The sequence below is a fragment of the Excalfactoria chinensis genome, chromosome 5 (assembly GCF_039878825.1).
Source record: "Excalfactoria chinensis isolate bCotChi1 chromosome 5, bCotChi1.hap2, whole genome shotgun sequence".
Lineage (NCBI taxonomy): Eukaryota > Metazoa > Chordata > Aves > Galliformes > Phasianidae > Excalfactoria > Excalfactoria chinensis.
The window spans coordinates 27841738-27861571 of NC_092829.1; the positions used below are offsets into that span (position 1 = coordinate 27841738).

Genomic DNA, 19834 nt, shown 5'->3' on the forward strand with positions numbered 1-19834 from the left:
TTCTCTCCCACTAACCTTAGAGGATTTTAGCAAACTATGAGCACACCTGCTCTGTTCTAGGAAAAGACTCATGAAAAATCTGTATCTCTAGTTTGCAAGCAATGCAACCAACAAAACCTGGCCTATTATTGATCTGCATTTTAGAGACAGTTCCCAAATGGATTCATTAATGTTTAATTAATGGTTGAGTTCATGACGCAGCCTCTCTCCCTGGAAGACAAAAAGGGTCACTCTATTTAGCCAGAATTTTTTATTGAGATTTTAGACCTTTAATATCTTAAGACCTCTAACTGTCACACTGGGACAAAAATTGGTGTGCCCATTAAAAATTATTGGCAGGAGAACAAACAAGAGGCAGTGTGATCATATATACCTTGTTTCCTTTAACTCTTCTCTAAATTAGAAAATCACAAATTTTGAACATAGGGTTTGGCTTTGAAATTTTTTTGTACAGTTTAATGCTGGTATAGACAACTTAAATCCTTTCAAAACAATCTTCAGAACACTTGCTGCCATGAGGTCTTAATCATACTTCCATGAACCAGTCCTTACAAGTTTATTTTCCTTTGCAGTGGTACAAAAATTGTTGTTAGCTAAGAAACCCACATCCAATGATGAAAATGTACAACTGTTTCTATCATACAAAGAGACTCTGTGCAGCCTTGGAAAGTTGCTAACAAACTAGGTCCCATATAAGCAATCAGAAATATTACTTACCAGCCTGTACCATGGGTACTGGGCAAGGACTAATTAAGAGAGTACACAGAAATTGTTAAACATTATAAAATATTCAGTCAGTATTTTTAATGTTAACAAAGCATAACAAACTGTAGAAATCTGTGCACACACTGAGGCATACAACACCAGCAGAACACACTCATGCAACACATTCAAGGAAGTGTTTATTATCATAGGTAATAAAAAACCTAGGAAATTATGTTTTCTTTTAAAAGTGATAATGCTGTCTATAAATTTGCCAGAAAAAGTGTTGAAGGTCTATTTACCAGAACATTATAATGAACTATGCAGAAAAAACATTTTATGTGTATTTTCTTAAAGTCCTATATTTCTTAAAATATTTTTGTCTTACCCCAATGGTTTTACTGTACTCTGTGCAAATTAAAGCTGTTTTTCAGTTAAAGCTATTTTTTTTTCAGTTAGCTTGTACAGAAGAAGGTTATTGTTTCATTAAAATTAGGACTAATATTCTTACTTTCCTACATTCTGCAGTTACCAGTTACAAAGCAAGAATTAACATTACATTTTCAATTTATTCCAACCAAATTATTTGAAACTGCATTCTAGTAAGATGCAATTAAGCCATTAATTTCTTCTTCTCACATACTAGTGGGAAACAGATTTAAAGCTTACTAGAAATTAAACACTATACAAATGCATTCTAATTCTCATTTCTATTTTAATCAATTCTTATAAATTTGTAGTTTAATTTCAAATGCAATTTTGCAGGTTAACCTTTGAGGTAATTGTATCTAAATAGTCTGCAGTACTGGAGAATTAGTTCTAATCCTTTCAAATCAAACAATCTGTTCTGTTTGGGAAAACCATTCAGATTTTCTACAGCTACAATCTCCTGTTGTAGCAGAAGTGAAAAATTTCAGCATCATCACATTTTTATACCAAGGACAACACCTTTAAATACATGGAAAACAACTGTTTAAGCCAATAGGAAGCAGGTCTTCTCAAAAATGTAAGGGATAAAAAAAACCCAAAAAATTGGGTGGTGAACCAATGGGTAATCTGTTTGACAAACAATGAATAACTATAAAAAGAGAATTAAACTAATTTCAGAGAAACTTGGGAAATTCGTGCCTGAAATCTTTTAGAAGAGAAAAGCCATAGCATTGCCTCCTCCTGTGGAATGGTAACAATGATTTATGAGGCTAAATCATTTCTGCTGATTAAGCTCACTAAAGATTGGTTTCACATGATCAGCTAAAGTACAGCAACGTGTGATGTGTAGTGGCCCCACATGTTTGAACACACTAGGACACGCTCTTCTAGGTGATCCAAAGGATGGAGGTGGGGGGATAAAAGCTGCTGCTTTGTTTTCCATACATTTTCGCCTCATTAGGATACACTCCTTCTGCAAAGTAAGCCACTTCTGGTGGTCGGGAGCAAAATCTCATTGTAAATGCACAGCAGGATAGTGGCAAAGCTGAGATTAATTCTCCATAGATTTATATAGACCTTTCTCACTGTTGATTGCTTGTACTGTTTCAAAGGTGTGTATGTTGCCTTTTTTTATTGCTGGTTACTGACTTTATTCCAGCATATGGTGGTTGGCGCCATGACACAAAGTGAACATTTTATACTTGAATTAAAGAGGATATTTGACAGTTTCTGTCAGAAAGTTCAGAGAAAAGAATTTGTGAGACAAGATTTATGGCATATTTTATATGGGACACATCTGTTTCTTTGCTAAGTTTTTGTTTAAATAAAAAAGCAATGAAGGCTCTTTAAAAAACAAAGACTGTCAATAAAAAAGCATGAACAGAAAAAAACCTACGTTATTGAGAACGAATTTAATCATTCTGACCTTCTAAAAATGTACTGCTTAGAAGTGTGACAGTCACCTTCCTCTTTTTATTTAGCTACAAAGACAGGATGGAGGGGAGGGGGAATTTCAGACAGTTGATTATCAACTTCAGGGCTAGCTATATTTAGGGATAAATCAAATCAAAATGAAAATCAAAGAAATATGCAGTATTGACATCAAATACTCATACTGAAAAACAAGTGAAATATTAAGGCAGATTTTGCCTATCTTTTTTCTTTTCATCTCTAACTGCAATTTAGTAAAGTGGAATGTGTCAAATGAACACCCCTTGTTTTGAAAATTTCTGCCAAAACTCAAGATTAGCTATAATGGGTAAACTGCAATCCTCATCACGCTGATCTATTAAGATCACTATAACTGATGCAAGTTGGTGTCTGAAGTTCCATGTTTTAGTCTTTAGCATATCTGAAACAAAGCTGAATTTGCAGAACATCCAGCAGAATCCAGTTAAATTAAAAAAATAATAATAATAAAAGATGTATATGTTATACAAGAGATAAATTACTTCAATAAAACTAAGAATTTTTAACTAACAACTTTCCTGTTTATAAGGGTTTGTATTTAATATGAAAACCTAAGCTTTGCTGTGGGAAATATAAAAAACAAATCAGGAATACTTAAACACCATAAGCACAAAATAAATAAATTCTGTTTAAATCCCCATGTTTTTCCACAAAAGCATCTGAACCTTATTTGTTTTCTACTTAAAGAACACAACAACAGGAAAACTAACTCAGTTGGACTACTTGTATACTATACAAATACATATACAAGCACACAGATAGTTAAAAATATCATGATCACTATGTAGGTTCAATAATCTCCCAAGCAAAAATAGAATAATTTCATTTACAAGATCACAAAGATATGCCAGCACAAATAGGATAAGAGAAGAATGTAAATAGCAGAGCAAATTCAGATGAACTTCATACATGCTAACTGAGTAGCAATGCAGTTCAGACGAGATATGAAATCATACAGGAAATTCATTAGAAGACAGTAAAGAAGAAAGCAGTTGGACAAGAGGGAAAGTGTTTGGAAAACCAACACAAATAACGTGAAATGTGGTTTACCTATATGATTATGACATGAGTGCTAGAAGAAATCCATGCTAATTGAATAGGAAATAAGGGTTTTGATGAAAAATTAAAATGTTAAGTTCCAGACAAGTTGGTAATGTTTAAACTAAAGGTATTGGTAACATAGGTACACATTTTACAGCAAGCATATGCATCACAGTTTTTGGTATTAGATCAAGGTTATTAATACTAACATTAATTATGCCACTCAAAGTATCACACAGTATCACAGTATCGTGCGAGTTGGAAGGGACCTTAGAGATCACTGAGTCCAACTCCTGGGATTCGAGCCTTCTGTGTAGCAGAGTGGCACTTCTACCACTTGCGCCACAGGGGGGATTCGAACCCGGGCCTCCGGTGTTGAAAGGGGCACTTCTACCGCTGCTTCACCAGGGCACTCAATTGTGATTACTAAGAAATCCTCGTTTATGCTGATATGCCAGTCACTGTGGCAGCTACGATGATTGAGTGCAAGAAAGTCAATCACACTGAAAATAACCTGGAAGGAACCATTTTCTCTGAGAGATTCTTTCCTTCTCTTCTAGGAGAGGATGACATCACACTTCTAATTATAAGCACATCTAAATTACATGTTACATATTTCAATGTAGTTCAGCCTTCCAATTTTATAATAAGTCACGATTATAGTGGAACTGATTATAGCAATCTACATATAATTGTCTCAAAAATACTCAATTGAAAGTTTCCTGAGAAATCGTATTTTTAATTAACATCAATTTTCAGGACTTTAATGATGGTAATTCTTTTAGGAGAGTAGGAGGAATCGTTCATTCCAGAGCAAAATCTTCTTTGAATCAACTCACTATCAATATTGCATTCTTCAGAGGCATATGGATGCAATCACATTCTAGGACACCTTATTTGGTATCTTATGGACTGAGGCTATTGTCCAACTCTAAAATCTCAGAGTACCACAGCAGTCAGGATCTGTGCTTTGCAGACTCATGCCAATTTATGTAAATCACTCTTTCATGTATTTAAATACAACAATGTTTGAGTGATGAAAACAGTTATGACTGTCACAAACAGTTTGAAAGATTAAAGTAATTCTGCTGCTGGCATATAAAACAGCGTTCCACATCTTAACACAAACTTTGCATGGTCTGTAATGTCATTGCTGGGAAGGATAAAAAGTTATAAGCAAACATTATCACTGCAAGGAAGTATGACATATTTTTCATGTTTGACACTGGACATAAATATCCTCCCACACTGTTTAATGTGAGAACTGCATATGTGTGGCAGAGATAATAAAACATCTCAGTGAAAACAAATGAAGGGGAAAAAAGAGTCATGATGAGTCGAATAGAAAATGCAGCTTTGAAGTTAAAAGTCTTTGTATTCATACAGTTTATTCACAAAAGGAAGATCCAGTATTTGATATGCAGACTGAACAGTCACAGTCTGATGGCTTGTAGAACTGGTTGTTTTTACAAAGATATGCTTTATAGTTGACAAATGTAGCCTCGTAAGTGAAGGTAACAGAACATCAGGGCAACAGTAAGGTGCTTGTAAGTGCTATTGCTCTTTTGCTGTTGTTTATGCACCAGATGTAAAAAGGCAATTGTTACTAAAATCCAATGCTCCTTAAAAACAACTGTTGATATTCTTGCTTGACTTAGTACTGAAAGGTTCAAGAGCTTTATTAATAAAATGGAAAGCAAGTGCCATAATGCTATGCTTAGATCAAGTAGATTAAGGTAGAGGAATATAACAGTGCAAAACAAATATGTGACAGTTTCATTACCTGTTTTAGAATATTTTTTTCTATGACTATAAAATAACATTCTTTCTGTGGATATACTTCTTGAGGAGAAGCGACATAACCAGAAATCAATAGCCAGCTAAAATGCTTTACAGGATTAAAGAAAAGGCATAGGGCATCTTCTTTATCTGAATGCTATTATGAGATGATACATTAGGCATTCTGAATAAGCAAATTAAAAGTAGTAAAATGGAGTGGTAATAAACGTAATCTGATAATGAGTAAAATGATAACAAAATTATCTGAATAGCCATATTAAGAATGAAGAAGAATAAAAAAAATCTTCCTGGGATATACCTTAGAACCTTAGAAATGATTTGGTTAAAAGAAATCAAATACACTTTTAGAAGGTTTAGCTTAGAACTCTAAATACTGGTGATTTCAAACATTCACTATTTCATCTTCTTATGAATCAGTAAGAAAATCACAACAAGAATTTGTTATTATATTCAATTAGAAGAAACTCTGTTTCTGGAAGTAAAGTTATGAAGATGGAACTGACATGAAAGCTTGGAGATACCAGAAAGGAAGTAACAATTATTTATATAGTTGCAGTGACCTGGATCAAACAATTTACATGAAAATGCTTCAGATATTTGAAAAGGTCAGGAGGCATCTGTCTGTCTGCTTAGTCAGCCTGGTCTCTAACAGATTCAGACAAGTGTCCCTATTTATGTTTCCTATTCTCTGGTCAGAGAAATCAGAGTTCAGATCATAACTTCTGGCCACTTGGTTACAATTTTTTCATAATGTTTCTTAATTTCTCAATTATACTCCCACAAGAATAATACAAAACAGAAGATAGTTAACATACAAATGAAATGAGCTAGCCTTAAAAGAATTTATTTCTTATGTCCTTTTCCACTGGACTACCTCAACAGTCCGCCATGGTGCATTCAAACAGGCAAATGAATAGATGCAGATCAAACCTCCTGTTCTGCTCTAGAAGTACATTCAAAAGCACAACAGTTTGGAAGCATGCCCAGGTAGCTACTGCATCCTAGCTAAAATTATTAAGAAATCACTTAGCAGTAAAAATCAGATTTACTGACATTTTCCATGTGCTTGTCTGAAAAATATACTTGTCTGAAAAATATACTACCTCCTGACATAATAGTACATTGACTCACTTGGTTTGTGACTTTTTCTACTGTACAGTGCGCAACTGAGTGACAGTCATCTCTTATATAGTGTAAGAAAAACAGTAATTGTAGCAAAGCAACAACTTAACCAGTGTTGTTAATCCAAGTGCAAGGCTAGAATTTCATACGCAGTAGAATTCCTTCCACTATGAGATTGATCTCAGCAAATCTACTGTACTTGATAAATCCCTTTCTCTCCATTTTCTTTGTTACCTTGGGCAGCTGAGTGTACCATGTGCCTTTTCCAAATAGCATTCCTTCCCACTAATAATGATTTTCAAAAACTGTTCAGTTCTGACATCAGACTACTTGTTTCACAGACTCTGTTGTAAATTGAATGAATTCCTTTAGTAGCACATTTTCCATCAGCAAGAAGCTTTATTCTTGGAGAAATGAAAAGAGACAGCTATGAATTTCCTAGGCTAACTGCTACAAAGCCTAAAGACTTCTTGATTCACACGTTCCAGCATTCAAGGGAGGAAATGCAGCCCAGATTAGAGTTTTTACATACTTTGTAGGCTGGAACCAATGAAGGGGAATTTGGGACCAGATTTTGCAAGATTCTGGATGAATCTGAGTTATAAACTTCCACATTTATGACAATGGACAAATAATATAAGATAGTCAAGGGGGGAAGTGAAAAATAAATTTTATTAGGGCTAGTTGTCTGCTCTTATGTGCTGTCTACTTTCTGGTTCATATTATACTTGAGAGAAGACAGAAAGAGAATAAAAAGAGTCATGAAAAACTAACAACAATGGCTGATAGCCAGCACCCTTTCTAGTGAGCTTCATAGCTACAATAAGCAAACTTTCTTACTTTTCTCCTTTTCAAAACAGAATATTTAGCACTTTTCTCACAAACATATAACAGTTCTGATGTTTTTTTATTGACAATTTGATAATTCAAAGAACAGTTGTTGTTGTTGTTATTTTTTTTTCCTACATAATTCTGAGCAATAGTTTCATAAATTAAGGGGTATTCCAAACCAACTATTGACGCCACGATTTCAAAGTTATTTTTGTGAATCATGGAAAATGTAACAAAATGCAGCAACTTTACTGGAAATACAGCCTGTGTACAATTACTTATGGTAAATCTTATGTCTATGTATTATAGTAAAACTAATCTTTTTTCCCACCATGCTATTAAATCTATTAATGATTATTTTTGTTTTCAGAATAACCTAAGTCCTTTTAAAAAGCATGAGAATATCAAATACAGCTAATGAAGAATTAACACAGTTTACACCTTTAATGTAGGAATCACATAACACTTAACAAAGATCATCTTTCACTACAAAAAAGAACAAGAATCATTATTTTACACAGCGTACCAAGAAAGCAAGGCTCTCTGAAAAAGAGATTAACCAACTCTTCGAGCGTAAGATGTCAAGTAGCTAAACTGGGAATAGGACCTAAAGCTTCTGGCACCTAATTCTTTGCTGAAGGCACTAGACTATTTTAAATTCAGTTATACAAAACAGCACTGACATCAGTAGAAGTACAGTTTATCCCCTTTTGCATTTTAGAATGTCAGTCTCCATAACACTGCATGCTTTTTATTACAACACAGCAAGTATTAGATTTAATTGGTATTAATTGTAATTAGGAAATATAAACAGATCTGATGAAGCAAATCAATCTTCCCCCCCCGCTCCCCCCCCTCTACAGTATTTCCCATTTATCACTGAGAAGAAAATATGGGAAATCAGGATTTGAGAAAAAAAAAGAATATCTATGAGTTCCAGCCGTATTTGCAAGCCAGAAGTTTCTGAGTTTTGGATACTTGCTGTGAGCTGGCAGGAAGATAACAGACTATTTTTTCATACATTTGCTTAAATCACCCACAACTCCTTTTTTAAACAAACAAAACTGAAAGCAGATGCTTAACGGATGCTCAGCTTTATCAGTTAACTCCTAATTTTAGAGAAGCATTTGAGTTTCCAGACGCTTATCTGAACTGAACCACTGAACTTCTTGAAATTTGTCCAATACCTATTCTAATATTATAATTCAAGATGACTGTCACATATCTTCAGCACACGATTTTATAGGATTTCACTTCTAATGCCATACAAAGTACCACTCACCCATTATAGAGATTCAAATCAAGGAGATAAGCGACTAAAAGAAGTAAACAGTGAATAACTATAGGGTCTGAAGCTCCCAGGACTTTCTACATGAATATGCTAATGAGAATGGGTATAGAATGAGGACAAGTATAAGAAGGATATCAAAGGAAAACATGAGAAGACAACACAAGGTGCTCCCCATGCTTAAGGCTGGACTCTTGAAATGCTTGAGATTCTTTTTTTTCCGTTTTGTTTACAGTTGTCTATTTTCATCAATGACAGAGATGAAATGAATTGTCTTCATAGCAGCTCATATGGTGTTGTGTTTTGGATTTGTAACCCAAATAGTGTTACAGCTCACCAGTCTTAGCTACAATGCTGTGACAAGCAAGATAAGGAAGTATACTGGAGATCATAAAGGTACTTGCAGATATATCTTGAATATGATCTCAATATTGATATTATTGGTAAACTGTAAAAATTTCCAGTAAACAAGTGGCAAAGATAACTCTCCTGCTTTGATGTAAGATTTTCACCATGATTTTCTTGTTTTACAAGTTCTGTGACAAGAAATTTATATCTTTGCACTGTCCAAAACCTTAAAATATCTGTCAAATAAACGTATCCAAACAACAAATACTGTTACTTTAAAAGTGTCCTGTTTTCACTTATCAAATAATATAAGACAAGCTCGTAAAATGACATAATTAAAAAGGCATTGGAAGGATTTTTATAACATGGAACTCACAAATAATTACCACAATTTGAATGATCACTAATTGCATTCTGTCTAGATTAGTAGATTCAGATAGTTTTCTTGATCACAGTTTCACAGTTCCTGGAGAAAATCTTAGCCCTCTGGTAAAATTTAGTTCTTAAGAACTAAATTTAGTTCTATATAAAAAATTTAAAAAAAAATTTAATATAGTTATCAGAAATATTCTGTTACCTCAACAACTACATCTTGGGATAATCACAGAATGGCCCAGGTTGGAAGGGACCTGAAGAATCACAAACCTTTAGTCCCCTCCCCAAAACAGGTAGGGCCACCAATCTTGGGAAAGAGGAAACTTGGTTTCCTTATCTATTCCCTTGCACTGCTCCCGAGACACTACAGGGCTGATACATGCAGCACTGCAGGAAAACAGGAGAGAGTAAGACTGCAGTTTTCAACAGCAGCAACATACATTTCCATTGTCTTGTACTGATCACCTAATGGTACCCTCAGATCTCATCTCTCTTATCACTGGACTCTGCCCTTTTAAATCACCTCCTTTGCCTTAGGCAAAATCTGCAATTAGTCAGTTAACGACTATACAATGGATACAAAATGACATTATTTCATGTATATATGTGGAAGTATATTTCCTATTCTAGTCTTTTATAGACTTGAAGATATATTTTCTATTGGGTAAATCTAACAAGTCTACAATGAATATAATTACCTAAATATAATGACAAAAGATAAAAACAGAAAATAACCAATAAGAAATGTCTGAGATCAAGGAAACATTGATAAGTGGTGTCTAAGTTCTGCGAATCCATTACTCTAAACACCTAGTAGACATATTAGTAACACAATCTATAACAGATAGTAGGAATTTATAGAGACAATAGATACTTAATGCAGCTTACATTAAGTATAGAATGCTTTGTAAAACATTACACTACTGACTGGTATATACATATTTTTGAAACGTGTTTACCTTTCTGGAAGAATTCTTCTAATTTCTCCTTGAAGGGCTGGAGATGTTCTTCTGAAGATTCTCTGCAAACTAACTTCATCTGCTTTTCAGAGGCTATAAAAACAAGTTGAGAGCTGTTTGTGGTAGATACCAACACTTCAAAAGCCCTCATCTAAATTAGTCACCTAGACATACTTTAGAGGTAATGGAAATAAATATGCACTATTGAATCCAGCAATTACATTATAATAAAAACCATTGACACTGGCCCAGTATACCAATTAGAAAATGTTTCATGTGTTTAAAGAGTGGAATTTTAGTTACGTCTTGTTTGTTGTAATAATCCAGCTCTGAGCTGAGACCTGTTGCTATGACAGCCTACAACACACATTAATTAATTCTAGATGGTATTTAAAGCTTCAAACTTTGTTCTGTTGTGAATGGATGTTGCCAAATATCTGAATTGATTTTGATCAATCAGTGCCAGTCATTCTATACTCAAGCATTACTTCTAACACAGATGTAGGAATTTAACCTTATTTAAGCATTCAAAATGCAGGCCATGACATGAAATACAAGTCTGTAAGAAACTTAACTTACATATAACTGTAATTTGTCTACTACTTAGTCTGTTATTTTAAGACCTGATGACATGCCAATTTCTAAAAAACTCCATTCCCTAAAACTCCTGTTAAATTTTGAAGGTTCCAGTGTTCCACATTAGAGTTGAAATGAGACTGTTGGAAATAAAAATGCAATTATATTTTGTTTAGCAACCAATTTTATGAACTACTATAGGATTTCTTTTCCACAACTCTTCATTCCTTAGCAGCTAAATTTAGATGTAAATTTACTTTGGAGCCAAATCGAGTAGTTAAACCCTGGCTGCATTAAACATTTTCACACCATATTGCTGCCACCATTATATAATTCAACTTATTCCAGCAAAAATTAATACAAAATGGTGAGAAAAGCAACTGTGAATTTTAAATTAACATGTTATGTTATTGTAAGTTTGCAGTGTGATGAAAAAATGTCAATGGAAGTTGAAAACAGATGTATACTTTTCACTGCTCAACTATTTGTGTTGCCTATAGCACTTCTGTGCCACCAGGACTTGCCCAGCAATAACAGCTTTCCAATTAATTGAGAATTTAATAAACGGAAATGAACCTTGAAAGTTTTTATTATAAACAAATGGTGATATCTCACTTAAGTAGATATTGTACTCTACCATCCTTCCACAACTCATGTATATAGACTATGGAATTACTGAGGAGCTCCAAAGCTGATGTAAAACATTCTAGACCACAGTCTAGCTACATTTTAATCTCTAGTATTGCAACCTGTAGCATAAGACAAAACTTTGAAACTGTTGCAAAAGAAAATCTTTTTTATTTGCTGGTCTGTTACATGTCTGTAATAACTGAAATTGGGCAGCATTATCAAGTGGGTGGCAACCCTGTCAATATCAGGGTGTTGGAATGAGATGAACATTAAGGATCCTTTCAACCTAAGCCATTCTATGTTTCTAACATGATTCTATGAAATTAGGCAAATCAGAAATCAAAGTCTGTGAGACTTTTAAGGATATTTCCTTAAAGTACACGTCTCTTACAATTAAAAGTTTGAACTTCATATGACAGTTACCATATGCTGAATGAAATTTATGTAACATTTAAATTTGTGGAATTAAAAGTAATTTTCTACATCTGTTCAAGGAAATCATAATACTTTGGAAGTAGGTGGACATCAGATTATTAAGAAAAAAAAATATCTAACAAATTACCCAAGATGTTACTGTTAAGTCTCCAACTGAAATTTTATACAAAGTAGCAGCTACAACTTTACAACTGGTGAATTTTCTGTATGTTTTAAAAATAGGAAAGTGTTATATAAGGTAATATTTATAAAATGCAATATAAAATGTCAAAAGGCTGATTGTACACATTATGTTGAGACATTTGATACATGGTGCTTACAAAATGCACACGATTGATACGATCACCTTAGGTTAAAACCACTGCATATGAATTATTATGTCATAGTAATCAAATAAATTTATACAAATAGAAACATGTATGAATATGCCTATGAAAATAAATGAGTAGCTAGAGTATCTAAGCATAACATACTATACTCTGGAAAGGTGTTTTTTTTTTTTTTTTTTTAAAACCAATATGCAGCACTAGAATATACTGTCTTGAGTATTGAAAGCACCCTAGATGCTTTCGATAAGCATTAATAACACAAGATCATTACAAAGGTTGCTCACACATGTCCTGTGCACATATTTAAATGACCCAGCCTAGGACCAATTGCTTCTAAGTTAGAAAGAAAGAATATGAAAAACCCCTTCAATAAAAATACTTTTGAATAGGAAAGATATTAACCATAATTAGATGACAAAAACTACAGAAAAATATAGCAAAGTAGATTAAGGTGGTGATTTGTTTAGAAGAATCTTAAAAACCATAAAAAGAACAATATTTAGAGTGAAGGGAGAGGATGAGTAAAAGGACAGGCACATCAGAGAAGAGCAAACAAGACACATAACAAACAACAAGTCAACCACAGGTGCTGATTTAAAACTCTAAGTTTGAAATCGGATGAAATTAGATGACATGCTAGTCTGCATTGCTTAAGTAACCTTAAAACTAAAAACAAGACAAAAGGTGTCAAGTAAATTCTAGAAGACTAAGAAATTACACTACTGAAAAGCCTTAAAAAGATACCATTAGGCAACTCTGATGAATATATTTACCTAGATTAAACTAGCTGGAGCAAAAGTTTTTGAGATAACTGTCAAAATAGTCTGAAGGGCCATATAAAAAAGTTTTAGGTGTGATAAACGGGAATCAAGAACAACAGTGATTGGGTGAAAAACTGCTAATCGCAAGCGTAATATGTTTGTCCTGTCCTGATTAATTCACCTTTAATTGACTCTGAGTTTAGGTTACACTCAATGACCCATACTTCTGGTCTGCAAAGAAAAAAAATTGTATTTATTTTATTTTTAGGCAGCAGAAGGTTATCTAATTCTGTTTAAACTCAACTGCACCAAAATATTTGAATAAATCTTCAATTTATTTACTTGCTAACACAGATATGGACGCAGTGGCTGAAGACATTATGAACTTCAGCTTGAGCTGCTGACTCAAGCATGCTGTACCCCTGCTAACATGTGTTCATTATTCTTTCAGTCTCCCCCTCAGAAATGAAGCACTCGATGCAGAATAATGACTTCTTCTCTAGTACACATAACAAAGCAACAGCTACGACCACCAAAGGTTTTTGGTAGCTAATTTTCACCAAACTTTATAAACCTAAGTTTTATAATAGTTTCTTAATATTTATTCAAGCAATTATTTAAAATGCATTAATATATATTTTAAAAATCTACTAAATCTGGCTAAACATTATATAAACTAATGGAAATTGAGAAGTCCCACCAGTTGCTCTGATTTTCTTTGCTAAAAATTCTATAATGTGTGACATTCACATGATTTCTTCGGGTATTGTTCTCATATTGTCTGCAATGGAAATATTTTCCTTCTACAAAAAAAATTATTTTAGCAAGTTTTTAAAATTAGAATGATTCTGAGGTAAGGATTCTATTGAATATTCCTTCTTTGAAATATATGTACGTTCTATGAAGTTTCCTTACAAGAAAGAAAAAAGTTTCTGAATTTCTGAGGAATCTGACAGAATTCTGAAGTATCTGACACCTCATGTACACTTCCTCACTCATCACCTCATTCCAAAGTAATCATTTGAGGAAACAACAAACATCCTTCTTCAGCATTAATGGGTACAAACATATGCAAATTCACGATTAGTATAATCAACTTGTGATTCCTTTTCTTGGCATGTATTATATGTTAGCCAAATAAAATGCAATATACTACTTTGAAATTTGTTTATTTCTAAATGAGCTATCGCAAATAAATAAATAAATAAATAATTGTTTAATAGTATTTGAAAGCCCTTACGAACTGCTGGATGTACATCATGCTTCACCCATCTTGGCCATATAAATGGAAACCATTAGCAAAACATGAGAACAAAGCTGGAAACTGCTGATTATCAGTTTGCCACTGTCTTCAGATTTAATGCAGTATTTGGCTCAAAAAGTTCTTTAAAAATCCCCAATATAAGTGAAAATATTTACACAATAGAATGTCTCTCACTTAATGCCTATTGGGCAATAGTCTTTTAAAACTCCACAGGCACTTGTAAATCTGTCAAAAGAATCACTGCCCATAAACAAACTTTCATGTAAAGAGCATTTCAGTGTCAATCAGACTGGATTTGGAATTTTTTAAGCATCATTTTTAAAGTAAACACAAAACCAGAAATAGTTTAATGTTGATAACAGTAAATTACTAACTATTTACTCACCAGAACCCATCAGTAGCATTTACAGGAATCATCCTGACAGAGAAACTACGTATCAACACCATACATTCCTATAAACCTGTCACTGACACTGTCCCCCATGAGCTACGCCGTTGTGAAAGCTACTAACACCCACTCCTCTTGTCTGCTCAAAGCCTGGCAGCTTACAATGCCAGCCTCACTCTTCTATTTTCTTTTCATAATGCACGCTTATCTTTGACAAGATGGTTGCTATTTGCTAAGTCTTTTTAGGACCCTTACCTTTTCTGTTTCAAAGATTTGAAATCGTACTTCAAATGATTTCAACATTGCACTAAAGAAAATCAAATTTCTGTATGAGGGAATCCTTCACTTTCTACAATCAGAAACCTATTGCACTATTTGGGCCTACACACCCAAATAAGAATCTAGCAAAGTTCAGTAAAAATGAGTAAATTTATTCAACTTCCTCGTGATTTATTTTGTTAGATTTGTCTTACTTGGAAACTACTAAGAAGAGGAACAAGTTGTGGCAGTAGTCTTGGTTTTTATTGTCTGAAATAAAGGTCAACAATTTAATGTAAAAATGTATTAACACAAAGAAAACTAAATGCTTTATAGATAGAGTTCTGTGCAAAGTTATATTCAGTTAACTTACAAGAAGAAATGTGTTTCTATGAACAATCATCTTTTCAACTCATTGATAACAATTCAGTTTTCTTAAAAAGTTATTTAACAAGATAGAAGCCAGTAGGCAAAACTTGAAACAGCCTGATCCTTGTCTACTTGAAATACACTTCCCTCTTGCAATGCACAAATATTTGTGGAGGTACTCAAGGCAGAAACTCTCATGTCTAAATGAGACAGAAGTGGTTTTAAGTGATAAATCTGAAGGAGGGGAAAATTAAATAACTGAATTAGTGACATGTAAAACACCCTGTAAAGTTCTCCTGCTCTGATGGAGATTTAATGTAACCCTTGATTCAGAAACCTTGAAAGTTCTCTCACAAGTTTTGTCAGGTATTCTGGGGTTGTTTCTCATTATTAAGATTTCTGACCTTTTTGTTTGTTTAAAACAGTTTTGAACTTATACAGTCTATGAGGAGTAAGCAAAGATTGTCAGGTCTATATAAATTGAAGCAAACCTAAAGGACATTTTCTTTGTTACGCGTTTTGACAAATCATATCAACTTTTTACATAAATAATTTTAAATCCCTTCTGTTAAGATTGTTTCCTAAAAACGCATTTAACAAAATGAACAAAGATTGTTGTAAAACTAAATATTTTTCACACCATAGCAACACATCTAAGACTCTGCTTAATGTATTCTCTCTGAAATGGTAGCTTACATTTAGTGCACCCTTCAGCAGAAAAGCATACTGCAGCTGATGGTATTAGAATTCATATATATATGACTATAATGACTAAACTCCCGTAATTTTCTAGTCTTTGTAAGATATCTTAAGTAATTGCTGTACACACTATTTGCAAAATTTTTACTTTAGTGTGGAGATCCAAACATATAGACCTCCGCACACTATAAAGATTTATCAGGAGTGGAGAAATGCTCACTAGCAGAACCCTTTGAGAAATCAGGACAACTCACTTCCATCTTCCTGGCTAATGTAAGGCAAGAAAAAATTGTTAAGAAGTAATAATATTTCTACCCAGAACAGCTAACCTTATTCCCGCATGAGAAAGAAAGAAAGGGGAAAAAAAAAAAAAAAAAAAAAAAAAAAGATATCTTTAGAATGTACAATCACTGTATTACTGGGAGTGTTGGACAGATAGAAGAGAACCACCAGGCAACAACTAAAACAGTATGTTCATAAGCTGAAGTTACAGAAGAAAAAGTGTTCTCTTCTCTGTATTGCTAGATCTCTGATTTTCTGCACAAGACAGATCATAAATTTCTACCAAACTAATTCATTGGTTTAGCATGCTGCTCAGTTTTATAATCATTTAAATCTACACACTCCTGTTAAGTGCTAATTATTGTCAATGTTACTCATTTGCATCCCATTGTTAATGTACTTTCAATTTTTGATCGCTGGCAGTAAACACATAACCCACTGGCTCAAACGTAGCATGGCTCTGTCTTCTCTCTCACTTCATACTCTCCTAGAAATTAAAAGCTGATAAGATCTTTAATATGTTCCTCCCAGCTCTCCAAAACGCATCATTTTTAGGGACAACATCCCTAGTCCCAGATGTATGCTACCTGCTTCCAGACGTAAACAGCACCGTTACACAACCGATGCTTAATACACACATACACAAAAAAGGTATCTGGAAATGTGCGCAAAATAACTTTTTTTTTTTTTTTAATTCTTTTTTTTTAGAATCTTAGCATTTGTTGAATGATTTTGAACAAGGAATTTCCAAGGATTCTTTAGCCAGGGGAAAAAATAAAGGAAAAAAAAACAAAAACATTATTTTAGTAATAGAAAGCTTTCCTCCTGACCCCTGCGCAAACATGCAAACATCTGCTTCCATACAATAAACTCTCCTAAGACACCATCTCTTTGCCACTCTACTATATCTTCAAATCTTATTAAATCTTCCATACTATTCTGTATTATCACAAGCTAAAAACTCTAATGGAATTTTTAGAAATGATCCACTTCGGAAAAATTCCAGTTGATGTATTCACATATGAATATTACCAGTGGACCACTGTCAAATTGTTAGTTTTAGTGTACAGTAGAATCCAGTGCACATATACCAAATGTGTTTTTTAATGCCTGTGTTGTATCTCTGCCAAATCAAAACAAACTGAAATGTATCTCAGCCTGCTGAGGCAAGAGAATTTTCAAGAAGAGGTCAGAAAATGCAAAGAAAAATGCTTATTTTATTAACTAATAATTTTAAAAAAATAATAATTGCCTCTGCATGAAGCATTCTTTTCTCTTTCATCAACACCATTCTGTATTGCCTCTAAATATGTCATGAAAATTTTGAAGAGTGCAAAATGCGCTGCTCATTAGATACATAGCGTGCTCAATTTCTGCAAACATCTAAAGAAATAACATGTGTCTCAGTGCATCCTCATGCTCAACTACCTAGTGCAAACTTATTTTATTTGCTTACACTTTCCAACTTTTAAGGTTAACTGTAAAATCAGAAAGTATAATTAATATTAAAAATATATATATCTCAAAATCTACTGGCTTCTGGAAAATAACTTCGTTTCTCTGCTCATCCTGGAACAATTTGTCCAAAATTGTATGCAACTCAGATGTCTAAATCCCACTATTAAAGTGACTTAAAACATTTCATTTAAGTTAGTCTAAGGCATCAATCTGTTAAACATAATTTTGAAAAGGGCCTTTGATAACTTTTTGAATGAAGTCCTTCGGTAACGAATAAACAATCAATTTTTAGCAAAAAATATCTCTTGATCGAACAAATGATTCTAAAAGCTAACCAAGTTGATACCGTATATAGAATTTTCACATTGTAATTCAGGAACCTGATTGTCCCTAAAACAAATAAAACAGCAGGAAGTATCTTCAACATTATAATAATCATAACAGTTATAATAACCATTTTAATGATAATCATTGTATTATAATTCTTCTAAAACTCTATTCTCTAAAATAGATTTCGCTCAGGCCTACAATACCATGAATGAATTAAAGGTATAATTCTGTCTGAACAAACACATACAATTAATTTTCCCATTTCTGCTCATATAGAAGGTTAATAAAAGCTGAAAAATTCTCAGTTCATTAACTGAAAACATCAATTACTTTCAAGGACAAAATAAGCTTATACTTCATTAATGTACTGTTGCAATGTAATGTTGCAAAAACCTCTAACTCATTTTGTAAACTCCAAAGGGAATATACATATTTAAGAACTTTAATGTGCTAAGACACTGATAAAACTCTTCCATGGTTTTATTTTATTATTATTATTATTTGTATTTTCCTATTGGTAAATATATTTCCCCATAATTCTCGATAAAAATTAATATTTTCAGGATTTTTAATCAGAAAATCAGTGCACTTCAGTCTTAAATGAGCACGAACTGATTATTTTTCCTTTTTGCAGCTTCATTCTTTGCTCTATTTATAGCGATAGTGGCTGCAAGTATTGAGAACAAGTGACCTTTTTCAATTTCTTATTTCTAAGTACTATTTCAACATTGTACAGAGCTCCCTGAGAGAGGTACTGAATGACAATAATGTAGATGCAACAGCATAGTAATCATTAGTCTAGTCAAACTTGCTTAGAGACGAGGTTAATTAGCTTTGATGCTGGTACTGGTATGGCAACGCTATGCTAATCACATCCAGCAAAATGCATCTGTTTCTCTGCAAGAAGGCCACAGAAGTTGTGGAGACAGAGTTTGTCTCCATTTAAAAAAAAAAAAAAAAAAAAAAAAAAAAAAAAAAGTACATTTTGAAATTGTATTCAGCTATTATGAAAAAAGGAAAAAAGCAGGAAAATGTGAAAAAGAGTGAAAAAGAGATAGATTAAAGAGATTAATTCTCACATTTAAAAAAAAAAAAAAAACAAATAAAAAAAAAAAAACAAAAACAAAAAAAAAAACACACCAAATCATGATCATTTTAAGATGCTTAATTTTGTAATGAGAAACCCTTGCATCTTCTACGGAAGGCCACACTGTGCTTACATGCCTCATTAGATATTTAGATACTCTAGGTTGTACATGGCATTCGAACGAAAACTATGTATATTGTCATGCCTTTTGAGAAGGAAACTAAAATGAAATACATGAAGAGGCAGAGAAAGCCTGATACGTTCATCTACCTAAAGAATAGCAGTACGACACTGAGAAGTGCGTGTGTAACAAAAAATGACTTACAGTTACAAGTTGCAGCACGGTAAATTCTGACAAGGGATAAAGAAAAACGTCATGACAGCTGCTCAACATTGGAACAAGTGTCCAGAGATGTGTTGGCATCTCTCTCCTTAGGCACAAAACTGAGCTCAATAAAGCCGATACAACTGGAACTGAATATGAAGTTAGTCCTGCTCAAAGATTTTGGACTAGATAATCTCCAGAGCTACTTTCCAACCTCTATTTGCCTACAAACTTAAGATATTTGTAAAGCTTCTCTAAAAAAAACAATGTGAAAATAT

The 19834-nt window shown here is 33.3% G+C and overlaps 1 protein-coding gene across 4 annotated transcripts in view; it reads right to left on the minus strand.

Moving 5' to 3' along the window:
- The window catches only part of FMN1 (formin 1), a 118356-nt gene that overhangs the window by 20750 nt on the left and 77772 nt on the right, over window positions 1-19834 (minus strand). For all 4 annotated transcript variants that reach the window (XM_072338205.1, XM_072338203.1, XM_072338206.1 and 1 more), the window contains one exon: window positions 10366-10458. In XM_072338205.1, the coding sequence (XP_072194306.1) occupies window positions 10366-10458 (93 nt within the window). The remainder of the gene's footprint in view (window positions 1-10365; window positions 10459-19834) is intronic.